A 13,320-nucleotide genomic window follows, 5' to 3' on the forward strand; every position below is an offset into this window, starting at 1 on the left:
GGGCAGGGGACAATAAAATATGTGATAGCCAGCCAGGTTCTGACCAGTAAGACTGGATGCCACGACTTCTCAGTGCACACAGTCCACACACATCCACCTCTATGGGACCTCTGCATCTTCAGGGGTTGCTGGAAGATTCCGGCAGTCTCTCCAGATAGGGCCACACTGGCCCTCCGCACAGGTGAGAACTCCCTGTGGCCCCTACTCCAGCCTCTGCGGCAGGACCAATGCCTTGGAGGTGGGAGGGAAAGCTGGTGCCCAAGGCTTCCACAGGCAGGGGGCTCTATTAGGAGTAGTTTTCCCAGTAGCAGAGGGGGAGGGGTGGGAGGAAGAGACTCCGGGCAGGAGGGCCAGCTTTGGCCAAGGCCTGGAGCAGCAAGCGCCAACCACCGTGAGGTGGACAGGGTCCTGGGATCAGGGCTGTTGTTGCCGGCCTCACAGCTGGGCTGACCTCCGGGAGGGCCGTGAGCGCAGACCCCCACGCACCTGCGCTGGCTAAGGACATCCTCCGGTACTTCTCCTTGTGTGGGGTGCCCTCATTGGCACCCGCGGTTGCTATGGCAAAGGCAGAGGCTGCTGACAGGGCGCTGCGGTTATTGTCTAGCTCGCGACAGGAGGTCATGACGACTCCATTATTGTAGGAAAAGAGCGGGAACTCTGTGGAGAGGACGGAACCAACCCTCAGCCTTTCCCAGTCCAGCCCATGGCTGTTAGAAAACCGGGGGTCCTGAGGCTACAACAGCCTCCAGATGGGCAGGCTGTCTTCACTGCACCCAGGGCTTGTCCGGGGGTGGGGTGGGGTAGGGAGTGGGGTCTGTCCCCCTGTAAAGTCCCCGGGAAGGGGCAAGCCCATGCCATGCCACCTCCAGGGCTGTCTCAGGGGGAGGGAAAACTCTGCCTCCCTCTGCCTTCCTCCGCCGAGAGGCAGAAGGTCCCACTATCCTCCTGCTTCTGAAGAAAGTCTCCAGCCACCCCTGCCACCTCTCTGCTGTTCCCAACCCCTTTTCCTCGTAGGCCCAGCTGGGCGCGGCCTGCTTGAGGACAGCACCATGACTTTTCTTACCCTTTTGTCTATTTGGAACGAACACGCAATCTGTCCGATGTCTGGCATCGATAATTCATATGACGGGCTCACTGGCATGGTGGGGCTGAGAGAGCACCGCACTCGAGTGCCCCCCGCTCCCGCCACTTACTGGCTGGGTAGCTTTGGATAAGTTATTTCACTTCTCTGAGGGTCAGTAATCTCTGGGTAATAAGGATATTGATACCTACTTCAAAAGACGGATGTAAAGATTAAAGGAGATAACATGGATGAAAGTACTTAGTATTGTGTGAAAAGCTATGTGTATGCCATGGATAGCAATGCTATTAAAAATAACAACTTTTTAGAAGTAGTAGAATCTGACTCTGGAAACCTTTAGCTTCATCTTATAAGTCTCTGGACAGTAATCCATGCTAATACTCAAAGTAATAGTACTTATGCTGTGAAGAACAAATGCCTTATTTTCAAATCTCAAAGCTTATTTCCGAAGTGTGGCTTCCGTGACTGAGAAGCTGTGGCACGCCTGAGGTGCGTCAGGCGCTTTCTCTCTACGGAGAGAGGACCCTGTCACTGACTGGGTCTCTCCAGAAGGCCTGGAGAGTTGGCGGGCTCAGGATTCAGGCCACCCCTTGCATGTGGGTGCAGGGGCTCGAGAAGGCAGTGCGAGGTGCGGGAGAGCCGTCCTGGGTGGCGGGGCCCCCCTGAGCTCTTGCCTCACCTTTGGGTGTCTCAAAGTGTCTCTTGTGTGTGGGGAGATACTTTATGGGAACCAGAGACCTAGATGGCTCTTCGAAAATCCTTCAGGATCATGAGTCTGAGACTCGGGTGAGCTTGTCACAACCTCTCGGAGCTTTTTCCCTTATTTGAAAAATGGGAATACCCTGGCCACTATACAAGGCATCAGGACAGAGCCTGCCATGTAGCAGGAACTCAGGAAACACCTTCTGGATCTGCCATGAATGAACCCTAATGCTGGGCCTTCCTGCCCGCCTCTGCTGGGTGGGTTATGCAGTCTTGTCTGGAGTCAGGGGAGCGACTCTGCTGAGTTGAAGAGCAGGAGTGGCCCAGGCAGTTGTCTCAGCACCCACAGTTCCCCTCGGGGTTATGAAGCATCAGAATGCTTCCTGCACTTACGAGTCCCTCATAAAACAGAGGGGTGACACCCACTCCCCTTCACTCAGCTTGGCCTGCTGCCTCTCCCAGCCTGGGTCTCACACAGCCTCCGGGAATCTAGCTGTAGTTTCGGATTGGTGAATTGTACCTGAGGAACTTTTGCTTTTGACAGATTTTGGCGTTGTTGGAGATTTGGTTGGTGATGTCTCAGTATCACCGTCATCACTCTGGGTTTGATCATTATCTGACTCTTCCCTCACGGAGACTTCTGAGCCTGAGAGAAAAGAAGGATATAATTTTACATTTCTCAAATAGACATTGATTTTTAAATTCAGGTTTATAATTTACTGAAGCAAAACAGCGTAAATGTGGGATACAGCTGTTGAAGAAAAGTGAACAGCTTTATTTGCACGGGCTCTATGGGATGGTTCATGTGCTAATGGGCAGTGGGAATCTCCAAGATGGCTTCTGCTCCACCAGGCTTCTCAGACCTTACCTGACACACCTGGGGATCCGGTTAGAGTGCAGGTTCTGATTCAGAGGTTTAGGGTGGGGCCTGAGATGCTGCATTTCTAACATGCTCTCAGGTGATGCCCATGTGGCTGGTCCATGGACCACACTGTGAGTAGCAGGATACTACCACACCCCTCGCTTTTGTGTGTGTGTGTGCGTGAAGCAGCTTAGTGAGGGTAACTATCTGCCATGGCTACCTAGGAAAGTCCGGCTTCATACCTGTTGTCCCCTGCGCCTGGTCACTACCCAAAGTGTCCAGGTTTGGGCAGTATATCACAGAGTCTCCCCAATCTTGAGAGATTCATGGTTTACACACTTTGGGGAAAGCTGAGGAATTATATTAAAACTTCAGCTCTGGCTGAAATCTTGGTAAAAGATGCGACCTCTTTGGTCCTCAGTTTCCCCAACTAGAAAGGGAGTGGAGTTACACTTGACCTTTCTGAAAACTTAAGGAAGCTCTAGGTCTTCTCTTTAGAAAAGAATGTCCACACACACACACACACACACACACACACACACACACAATGTGGTACACAATTAGACAGGCTCAGGGGCCCCTGGATCACTGGTCAAGAACCCTGGCATGTGACGACTTCTTAGGACTGTCTTGCATTGCATTTTATGGTGTGACAGGCCTGGATTCACTGCAGGTTTCTGTCAGATGGAATTCTGCGCCCTGATGCTGCCCCTCGAGGGTCCTATCCTCTGTTCCTGCAGGATGGCATTAGGGCTCTCTGGTAAGCTGTTACCTTGGTTACCAACTTTCAGCTGCACAGGCTACACAATTACTGTACATGCCACAGTAAATGGCACTTGGTGATGGAGGCTCCTGGGGGCTTTACCTCTGCTCGGCTATGCCCTCTGTTGGGGGGTGCTCCCTGACTTCCCTCTTCTCATCTCAGAGGAGAGAAATCCTGACCATCTTCAAAATCTTTTCAAAGGCCTTCTTCTTCAAAGCCTGGGGCTTCTGACCAGCCCAGGGTTGTGTGTGTGTGTGTGTGTGTGTGTCCGCATACGCATGCGTGCACACAAGCACATGCATGCTAACCAAGACAAGGTTGGCGGCACCCATGATATGGGGTGACCGGATCTAAAACAGAACCAGACCAATCATTCAAACAAATGCCCTTCTAGAACAGTCAGGAGGGCTCTGAGAGTAGGGAGGTCCCAGTCTGCCCTGATGTCGTCTCTAGCCACTGCCCACACACCAATATTCCAGGTATGCTGAGCTTAAGCTGTTCCCTGAACACACAATGCTTTTCCTTACTCCTCATTCTTGCCCATTCTCTTCCCTTTATCGAAATGCTCTCACTTCCTCCTGGTAAAGACCTAGATGTAACAAGTCTTCCAGGAAGCCTTCTCTGACTCTTTCAGTGGTGTCCCCACCCCATCCTCTGTGCCCCTCGAGTGTCCCTCTAACACAACAGGTATCAGGCGTCCAAGTTTCTGTGTCTGGTCCTGCTCCTCAGCCACACTGTGAATCCTGGGGGGCAGGAGCTAGGTCTGATGACCTCTTCTCTCCTGGGCCCTGACTGGGGCCTGGCCTAGGAGACATCCTCTGCAGAGACGGACAAACACAGGGATGCAGGATGAAGCTGTCATCAGGGCAGCAGGAAGCCTGATGACAGGAGTCATAGTAATCCAATGAGCTGGGAACCTCTGTCTGTCTCACTCTGCAGCCTGAGCTCCTGCTTATGGCTGCCTCTCCACACTGTCCAGACTCTGCACTGCCACCAAGATCTGGCCAGGATGCCCAAGCCTTCCCCTCCTGCCCTGCAGGAGCTTGGCTAGGCTGGGCTGGCCTCAGTGGGCCCATGAGCCAAAGGGGCAGCTTAGCCCACACATCCACTCACTCTGCTTGCTGAGAGCCGAGGGGTCTTCGGGCTTCTCTGTAGTCATATCACTCTCATCTGGAATCTTGTTGGAGAAGCTGCTGGACACATAGAGCTTGCTGGTGTCCAGCGTGGCCTTGCTGAAGGGCGACATGGCTGAGTACATGCTGGTATAGCCATTGGAATTGCAGCTGAGGGCAGCCAGGTCCAGGGCCTTGCCGCCTGTGATGATGGGGATGTTCAGAGAGAGCTTCCGCCGGCGGCTAGGCGATGATGTCTTGGTGATGGACAGGGGTGGTGGCGAGGAGAACTTGCGGGTGGCACGTGGGGACTTGGGGGGGTCACCGTACAGAAGCTTGTTGTTCTGGCCACTGGCAAACAAGAGCTCCAACGACCTGCAGGGAGGGCAGGGGATGACAACAAACGGTCAGCGTAGGCTGGCCTGCCTGCCCAAGCCTGGGGGTCCCCCTGTTCTGGGCTTAGGGGAACAGCAATGGCTCCCTCATTCTCATGATCTCTGACACCTGGGCTGATCCTTTGAGCAGGTGGGTCTGAGAGGAGCCAGGCCAAAGGGACTATGTGGTTAAATGGCCTGCGGCCAGGTGTCTATAAACACGAGTGTCTTGCTTTCGCTGGGTTGGGCAAGGGACATGGGCTTTGGTGGCACACTGAGTCCATCTAATGCTCCCCCTCTGCCTCCTTCTGGGTAGCTAAGGGTCCTCCTGACCTGCAGGCTTCTGTGGAGCCTCTCTCCATCCCACACACAGGCCTGGTATCACCTACACACTCTGACCTCATCATCACACAGGTCCTGAGGGATGTTTATGGATGAGGAAGCTGAGGCTCAGAGACGAGAAATGACTCATCTGATGCCTCCCGACTCTAAACCTCGAGTCCTTTCTACCCCACCAGGGTGCTTGACTGGCCTCAGGTGTAAACCTGGGGGGGGCCGGAAGCTGAAAGTGGGATCTCCCAGGAACCCTGGCCATGCCACTACCATCCTCAGACAGGGCCCACATCTCAGGGCTGGGGTGGAAACAGGTGAAAGATACATAAGAACGCAAACAGTAGCTTACTTGCATGGAACGTGTCTGCTCTGTGTTATGCGTGGGACAGACCTTCTCTCTTAATCCTCACCGTTGCCTAGGAGGTAGGTATTCTTATTCCCATTTCACAGATAGGAAACTGAGGCTCAGAGAGGTTAAGGGCCTCCACCAAGGCGACAGGGCTGAGAGCTGGGATCTGACCCTGCCTCTTTCCACTGATGGCTCTTCCTGCTGGGAAGGAAACTTGGGGGGTTCATTGGAGCAGCCTTCTGGATCTGGGGAATGGTCTTGATGAGTTTTCAGGCATGGATCCACCCTGGATGGGGTGGTTTCTCCTGCTTTCTCAGGGGCCTGGGAAACTGACTGCGGTGGCTCCAGAAGTTCAGAGCAGAGAGGCAGGACCCACTGTGCCCTGATGAGGCCTGAGCAGGTGGATGGTGAGCACTGGGTGGGGGGGGGTTGCAGAGGGAGGGACCTGGGGAGGGTACGGAGGTGTACTCTGGGCAGACGGGCTGCTCTGGCAGCAGAGGTGTGGGGTGGGAGGAGAGATGGTTAGAGCCTCCAGGCCTCTGGTGCCTCTTTATGTCCTGGGCTGGCATTTGGGAGCAGTGTGGCCTCTGAGTAGCCCTGGAGAGTTGGTGTGATTCAGGAGCTCTGCTCCAGACAGCCCTCGAGCTGAGGCTCTGGCCCCATGTCTTGCCTGGTGTCGGGGGGTGAGCACTCACTGGGGATTCTGAGGCTTGGCCGTGTACAACCGAGGTCTGGGCAGCAAAGGAAAGTACCTGCTGGCCCCTCCCATTCCTGACAGGTCCCTCTTGGAGCAGTGACGTCCATCAGGGGCCTAGATCCTGTCCCTGGACCTGACCTGCTGCTGGGTAGCCTGAGGCAACTCCCTCATCACTCAGTGCTCCACGTTTTCTCTCTGCTAAATGGCAGGGAAAATACCTCCCTTACATATCTCAAACTGGGCTGCAGGCACGGCCTCACTGGATTTGACACCACTTCCCCAGTTCGTCATTGGCACTACCCTTGGCTAGGTGATCATTTGGTGAGATGGGGGTAAACATTTTTGTTTGACTAAGAGTCTGGGTGCCCAGCAGCTGGACTGGCGATTTCCCCATCCATACAGTCCTACAAACTTTGAAGTTCTGAGGCTGGCTCTTTGGGTTGGCCTTAGGCCTCAGCCAGTCGAGCATTGACCCTGTGACGTGGGCTGTGCCTGTCCTTGGAAGTCTCGCCTGGCAGGGTTCACAGGGCATTCACAGGGCTCACAGCGACCCCACCAGGCCCCTCAAGGCTTGGCTGGGCTTGGGGTGTATAGTTGAACACTGGTTGGAGCAGGGAAGTGAGGGGCACAGGAGGGAAAGGGAAATATGGGCCACTTCCACCCTGCCTGTTACTCAGACTCAGACAGGGGTACCTGCAAGGGGCTCAACAAGCCCAAGGCTCTGGGTTCAAGTCCCCACTCAGCCACAGACTGCTAGGGACTTTGGGAAAGTCTCTTGGCCTTTCTGAGTCCCAGATGGCCCAGCACAGGGCTGAGCTGTGACGATGTAGATGGAAGAGAAGAACTTGAAGCCAAGGCTGTGACAGCCTGCCTCCATATGTGGTATCACTCCAAGTGTGCCAAAGGGGCTCCCTCTTCTCTCAGAGCAGGACGTGGTCTGAGCAGAGAAGGGTGAAGATTCTCTCTCTCTCTGTCTCTTTCTTCGCTCCTCCCTCGTTCTCTTTATTCCCCCCTTCTTGTTTTTCTTTCTTTCTTCAATGGGGAAGGTGGGAAAGCCCTGTCCTTTGGAGAGGGGTGGGCCCTATGCTTCAAGGAGGGGCCTAAGAGGTGAGAGCAGGGAGGAGAGGGCAATGGGTACCCCTCAAACTCTACCCCACCCCAGGAGCCTGTAGGAGGAGGTGGAGAAGGCTGGGACTGAGCGGTGGCATGAGGCAGGCCAACCCTCCCCTCCTCTTTGCAGAGGGCTGGCTTGGTTCCTGGGGGTGCCCTACATCCCCTCAGCTCAGGTTACAGCCTCTCCCTGACCACTCTGATGCCAAGCTCAGTTTCTCTTCTAGGCCTGGAAGATCTGTGGATCTGTCTGGGAGGAGAAGTCAGCCTTAGCCCGTGGGCCTGCCCACCTGGCGGGGATTGCGCTGATGGGCTTCCTGTAGATGGTGATGAGCTTGTCCAGGACCACGACGGCGGTGGTGAAGACACGGTAGGAGTGCAGGAAGGTGTTGAGGAAGTCGATGCTCAGGAAGCGCAGGTCCGTCAGCCTCTCCAGCAGCCGCTCCACACTGGCATACCGGATCTGCAGCACTTTGCAGGAGTTCATGGTTTTGCTGAAGCGAATGTCCACGTCATCACAATATAAGGAGGCATCAGACCTGGGGAGGGAGAAAGGACCAAGGGGTGACTTGGGTTTGAAGATGTCTGAGCCTATGGCTGTCTCCCCCACCAGCAGCGAACTCCCTGAGGGCTGGGCCATGGCCAACCCATCACTGTCTCCCCGGCACACCAACAGCCAAGGATGGATGGACTGCTGAAGGACTGGTTGGCTTATTATGGAACAGGAAAAGCTTTGTAAGGATGACATTGAGGAAGAATGGGCTGCAACTTCTTTTCCCAACAAAATCCTAAAAATCTGATATTATAAAACTCCTAGAAATATTGAATAAAATATAACAAACTTAAAAATAATGTGCTGCTGGATCCACAAGATATAAGGGAAATCTGTTCATACAAAAACGTGGACACGAATGTTCACAGCAGCATTATTCATAATTGCCAAAAAGTGGAAACAACTCAAATGTCCATCAACTGATGAACGGATAAACAAAATGTGGTATAGCCACACAATGGAACATTATTCAGCTATAAAAAGGAATGAAGTGCTGTATATGTCACAAGATGGATGAATCCTGAAAACATGCTAAGTGAAAGGAGTCATAAAAGTCCACATATTATATGATTTCATTTATATGAAATGTCCATAACAGACAAATCTACAGATGAAGAAAGTAGATTGGTGGCTGCTAGAGGATGGGGGGAGGGGGGAATCGGAACTGACTGCTGAGATGTATGGAGTTTCTGTTTGGGGTGATGGAAATATTCTAGAATTAGATAGTGGTGATGGTTGCACAACATAGTGAATATGCTAAAACTCACTGCATTGTACACTTTAAAATGGTGAGTTTTATGTTATATGAATTATATCTCAATAAAAATATAAGCAGGGGCAAAACAGATATAAGGGAAATTCCCAGGGGCCAAAAAGGAAGAGAAATTTGGAAACCAGCAATGCTTTAGCTGCCTTTAGGGCCTCTGCTGCTCTTGGGTACCAAGTGTCTTGGGTGTCAGCAGGGAAGCAGGTGAGGCCTGGCCCGCCAGAGGAGGGAGCTGTGTAAAGCCGAGACTCTTGAAGGACTACGCACTCAGTGAAAAGTGGCCTAGAGAAAATCTACCCATCAGGAAAGGGAGATGGCAAGTTTTCTGTTTTAGCCCAGGCTCTGGGGGGAGGAAGCAGCACAAAGCTCCTTCGAGAATGTAGTATTTGCCCTCCCAGTGGTTTTGGAATACAAATATGTACTACCTCTGTGGCCTGGGAACCTCAAACAAAGACTATAAAAAAGTGGTCACAGGCTGTAATGCCTCTGGGGTACTGGGTGGAAACAAACGCAAAACTGTTCTGGAAGGGTACCACTCACCCAGGCTCTACAAGACATTCACAGATAAATCCCTCCTGAAAATGAGCACACAATCCAAAATTAAGAACCACACGAGAAATCAAGCCACCATGAGCAAGAGTCAGCAGATATAACAAATAGCCGAGTTAGATCCCCAAGAGTCTAATTTTTTTTTTGTCTGAAAATCCTACTAATTTTTGTTACTAGTTGTCTCTCCCACCAGCAACCTGCTGCCACCTCTCCCCCCTTAGTTGCAAAGAGCTGCTAAGGATGAAGCTGGTTCTGCGATGGGCATTTGTCATGAACCTCCAGCCCCTGTGCCAGGGTGGGGTGGATTTCTTAGCAGTTTATGTCTCTCAAACATTTTTAGCCTTTGGAAGGGGAGATCATCCCCTCCTTGACCTCACCTTGGCTGCCTATTAAAGTATTAGGGTCAGTCTTTAGCCAGCAGTAGATCAGCTAGACTCTGAGTATTTGACTAAAAGAGAAACCCTCATGGGTGGGCGGGTGTCCTGGACTGGATCTATCAGAATCCTTCATCCCTGGCCAAAGTGATTTCTGCGGGCGCTGAGAATCTGAGTCAAGTTAGAGGAATGTACGTCCTCTAGTGGGACCTTCTGAATCAGATCTGGTAGCAGCAAGCCCTATTCCTCTCAGGCTGCCAAGATGTGAGGACAGGTAATACAGTCAACCAGACCATAGCGTGCTGAGGACCCGAGGGCTGAGCTGGGTCTAAACTTCCACAGGTGAACATGATGTGATCTACACAGGCATCAAAATATAATGATGTACACCTGAAATTTATATAATGTTATAAACCAATTTTACTGCGATAAAAAAAAACAAGACTTCCACAAGTCTTTCTCTCAGCCCTGTGTGAGTTTGAGATCAGTCATCTCTCCTGGGCATGGTGGTAGCTCCACACAGCACCCTCTTGTGCTGAAACCATGGAAATGGATGCTATCAGGACTCTTGAGCAACTGTGGTTGTTTGTGTTCTGGACATTGTGAATCCTTGTAATCACGTTTTCCTTTTTGTTTTGACTGCCAAGAACTTGGAATCGCGTCTAAGTGCTCACTTCTAGCAAGCGCAGGTAACCTCCTCTGGGCCTTATTTTATTTTTCCTTCCTTATTTTCTGTTTGCCCTTAATCCTTACACACTCACAACTGTATTTTATCTAGTTGTCTTTATATGCATTTAGGAGGTGGCCTTAAATCTCTTTTGTGTTCTGGTGGGATATGATTAGAAGAAAATATAAATAAATAAATACATGATATTACTGAAAGGATAAGCCTGGAAATCTTAACATAATGAGCTTACAGGGGAACAAATAAAGAAACATGAATTCAGCCCATAAAGGTTGTCCTGGCAAGAACAGCTTTAGCATCTGTGGTGGAGTGGGAAGAATACAAGGCTTGGAATTGGAATATACAGGTTCAAATGACACCTGTGACCCTTGTTTCCTGTGTGTCCTTAGACAAAGTACTTACTCTCTAGACCTCGGTTAAAGAGGAAATAATAAGATCTGCCTCACAAGACTTATGCAAGGATTTAATAAAATCAGTGACCTAAGGGACTAGAACACAGCCTGGCGTTCAGTGGGTGGCAAATGAAGTGGACTCTGAAGTCACCGGCTCTTTAGAGGGTGTCTCCCACTCAGGATGCAGACAGTGCTCAGAAGAAGGGAGCGGACTGGATGGATCCACTCCTTCACACTGTCCTTAAAGGCCTTTCTTTGGAAAAATCCATGGGATTTGAAACATTAATGACTAGAGAAACAACCTTCATCGAGTGTCTCCAATGAGCCAGGAAGTGGGGATTTCTTTTCAGGATGAGAAAAATACAGAAAAAAGCACAGAGCCTCAAAGACACTGCAGTTTGAAAAGACCATCCTGAAGAAACAGAGGGAATGATTCCTTCTAAAGCAGCCTGCTGCAAGACACAGGACAGTTTAGAAGACTTCCAGCTCATGTGTCCACGAGTCCAGGGAAATATACATTCCATCAACAGAAGCTTGAGAAGCTACCATGAAGAGGGAATAATCTGAACTCAGAAAGATTTCCTGAAAAAGAAAGATAGGATGCTCAATCAAAGGACAGGAAAGCCAGAAACAGCCGATTGGACACTTAGAAAAATCACCTGAGGGACATAGTAAACAAATTTAAGAAAGTCTCTTAGAACTCAGGGAAGGATAAAGAGATTCGAATGGTAAGAGAAAATGCAAACAACACGGAACAGACGGAACAGACGAGAGAGGATCCAGCCAGCTCGCTACAAGTCTCTAAGGGAAGAAGTGGAGCTGTGGAGAAGCAGCGCTGCAAGAGAACTGGCAGGGAAAGCGCCCACAACTGGGAGGACTCGCTGGGCACGCCTCAGAGGAGCTGCGCCCGCCCCGGCGCTGACGGGACTCCCCAGCGGAGCCAATTCTCCTCCATGGGGCTGCACCTTCTAGGAGAGTACAACTCCTCACACACCATGGATCCTGAAGTGTCCGGCCCAGGCCTGGCATCCTAATGGTGATTATTGGGCCCCTCTGACAAGTGTTTGCTTCTGGTACCTTCTCTTTGGGCTCCTTTTGCCATGTGAAGGGGTAGAGAAAGCGAGAAAAGCTGTCCCCTTTCTATAAACTTCCCCTTTCCCCTTCTTTGTTCCAAACCTTGTAATCACTGTTGGTTACAGCGCCTCTGGCAACTCCAACATCCAGTAAACTTATTCTGGACTTGACTTTCCTCTCTGTAAGATGGCAGGTGCGCTATGGCGGGGGTAGGCACAGGTGTCATCCTGGATGTCAGTTCTGATGGACTGGCAGTAGCTGCCTGGGGCTGTGCCGACGATTCCAGGCTCAGCCTAAGAGTCCTGTGACCCATTAGTAAGGTCTGCCATGGGTTCTGGATTGGAGATGGCTGGCTTGTGTGCCAGATATTTGCCATCCCTGCCAGAAGGGGTCTTTAGTCCCTTACAAGGTCAGCATTTTCTGACCGTAAATTCAGCGCTGCCTCTCTCTTTGCTCTTCCAACACTTCTTGCTGGAAGCTCCAGTGGTGTTCCGGCCTCCCAGGCATCGAGGAAAGGTCTGGGCTTGATGGGAAAGGGCTCCCTTTTCCTGCTTCCCCAGGGAGAGGGGCCTGCCTTGGGTTTAATCTGTCCTTGAGGTCACACTTTGGGGCAGAACCTCAGCACCCTGGAGCCTGGGGCAGGTGGAAAGAGACTCCTCAGCTCTTTGGGTTGCTGGTGGTCCAACACTCGTCATTCTCTGGGACCCTCCTCTCAGACCCTGCACACCAGCACCCACCCACCAGAGGGCCCAGATGCACTGTGTTAGGAAGAAGCAGGAGGACTCAGGACGCATGGGATTTAAATATGGGACTTGATGCCTCTTTGTGCTGTAAACCAAAAACCAGGATGCTCTTGACTCACAGTCTGCAAACAGGGTAGGATATCTGACATGGAGACCTTGCCAGAAGCTCAGAGGCTTATGGGAGACATATTTAGGGAATGTGCCCTGGCCACTGACCCTCCAGCTATACAGCACCAATGCCTTTTTGCAGCCAGGCTCTCCATCCCTACTCACTCCCTGTCAGAGTGGCCACCATGGGAAGCCCATTGCTCCCCTGGGTGCAACCCTAACACCTACAGAAGAAAATCCAATCCTGCCTGTCACATTTCCATTATCTGACTCCTGCCCACGTCTCCAGCCCCATTGTTCACAATGGAGGGTGGGTCACTACATTATTTAAGAAAATCCAACTGTGCTATGAAAAATAAGAGAAACGAACAAGGAGGATAGACGAAGGAGCATACAGCTTGTGAGACCTGGAGCCGCATATCAACTAAGTAGAGAGCACATGTGCTGAGCATAGCAAGGGAAGGAAGGACCAAGTGGGCACTAAATTTTTATGAGGCACAAGTAGTCATGCTACACTTAACATTCATGAGGCAGAGGGGACACTCACTATTCATGTCTTAAGGCAGCCACCCATTGGCGACACCCATTCTGGCCCTTTACCATCTGCCCCAGAAATGTAGATAAACCCATAACTGTTCTTCTGGCTAACTGGTGAGCTGCAGCTGTGGCCAGGTATACTCGCCCTGACACCTC

At 51.4% G+C, this 13,320-nt stretch overlaps 1 protein-coding gene across 9 annotated transcripts in view; it reads right to left on the reverse strand.

Moving 5' to 3' along the window:
• RASGRF1 (Ras protein specific guanine nucleotide releasing factor 1) overlaps positions 1–13,320 on the reverse strand; it is a 112,152-nt gene that overhangs the window by 28,221 nt on the left and 70,611 nt on the right. For all 9 annotated transcript variants that reach the window (XR_006887734.1, XR_006887732.1, XR_006887733.1 and 6 more), the window contains exons 14-17: positions 7,674–7,922; positions 4,522–4,895; positions 2,304–2,429; positions 487–657 (exon numbers count right to left, since the gene is read on the reverse strand). Coding sequence is in view for 6 of the 9 variants with exons in the window: in XM_046655491.1 (XP_046511447.1) it covers positions 487–657; positions 2,304–2,429; positions 4,522–4,895; positions 7,674–7,922 (920 nt within the window). In the remaining 3 variants the exon portion in view is untranslated. The remainder of the gene's footprint in view (positions 1–486; positions 658–2,303; positions 2,430–4,521; positions 4,896–7,673; positions 7,923–13,320) is intronic.

The sequence above is a fragment of the Equus quagga genome, chromosome 2 (assembly GCF_021613505.1).
Source record: "Equus quagga isolate Etosha38 chromosome 2, UCLA_HA_Equagga_1.0, whole genome shotgun sequence".
Lineage (NCBI taxonomy): Eukaryota > Metazoa > Chordata > Mammalia > Perissodactyla > Equidae > Equus > Equus quagga.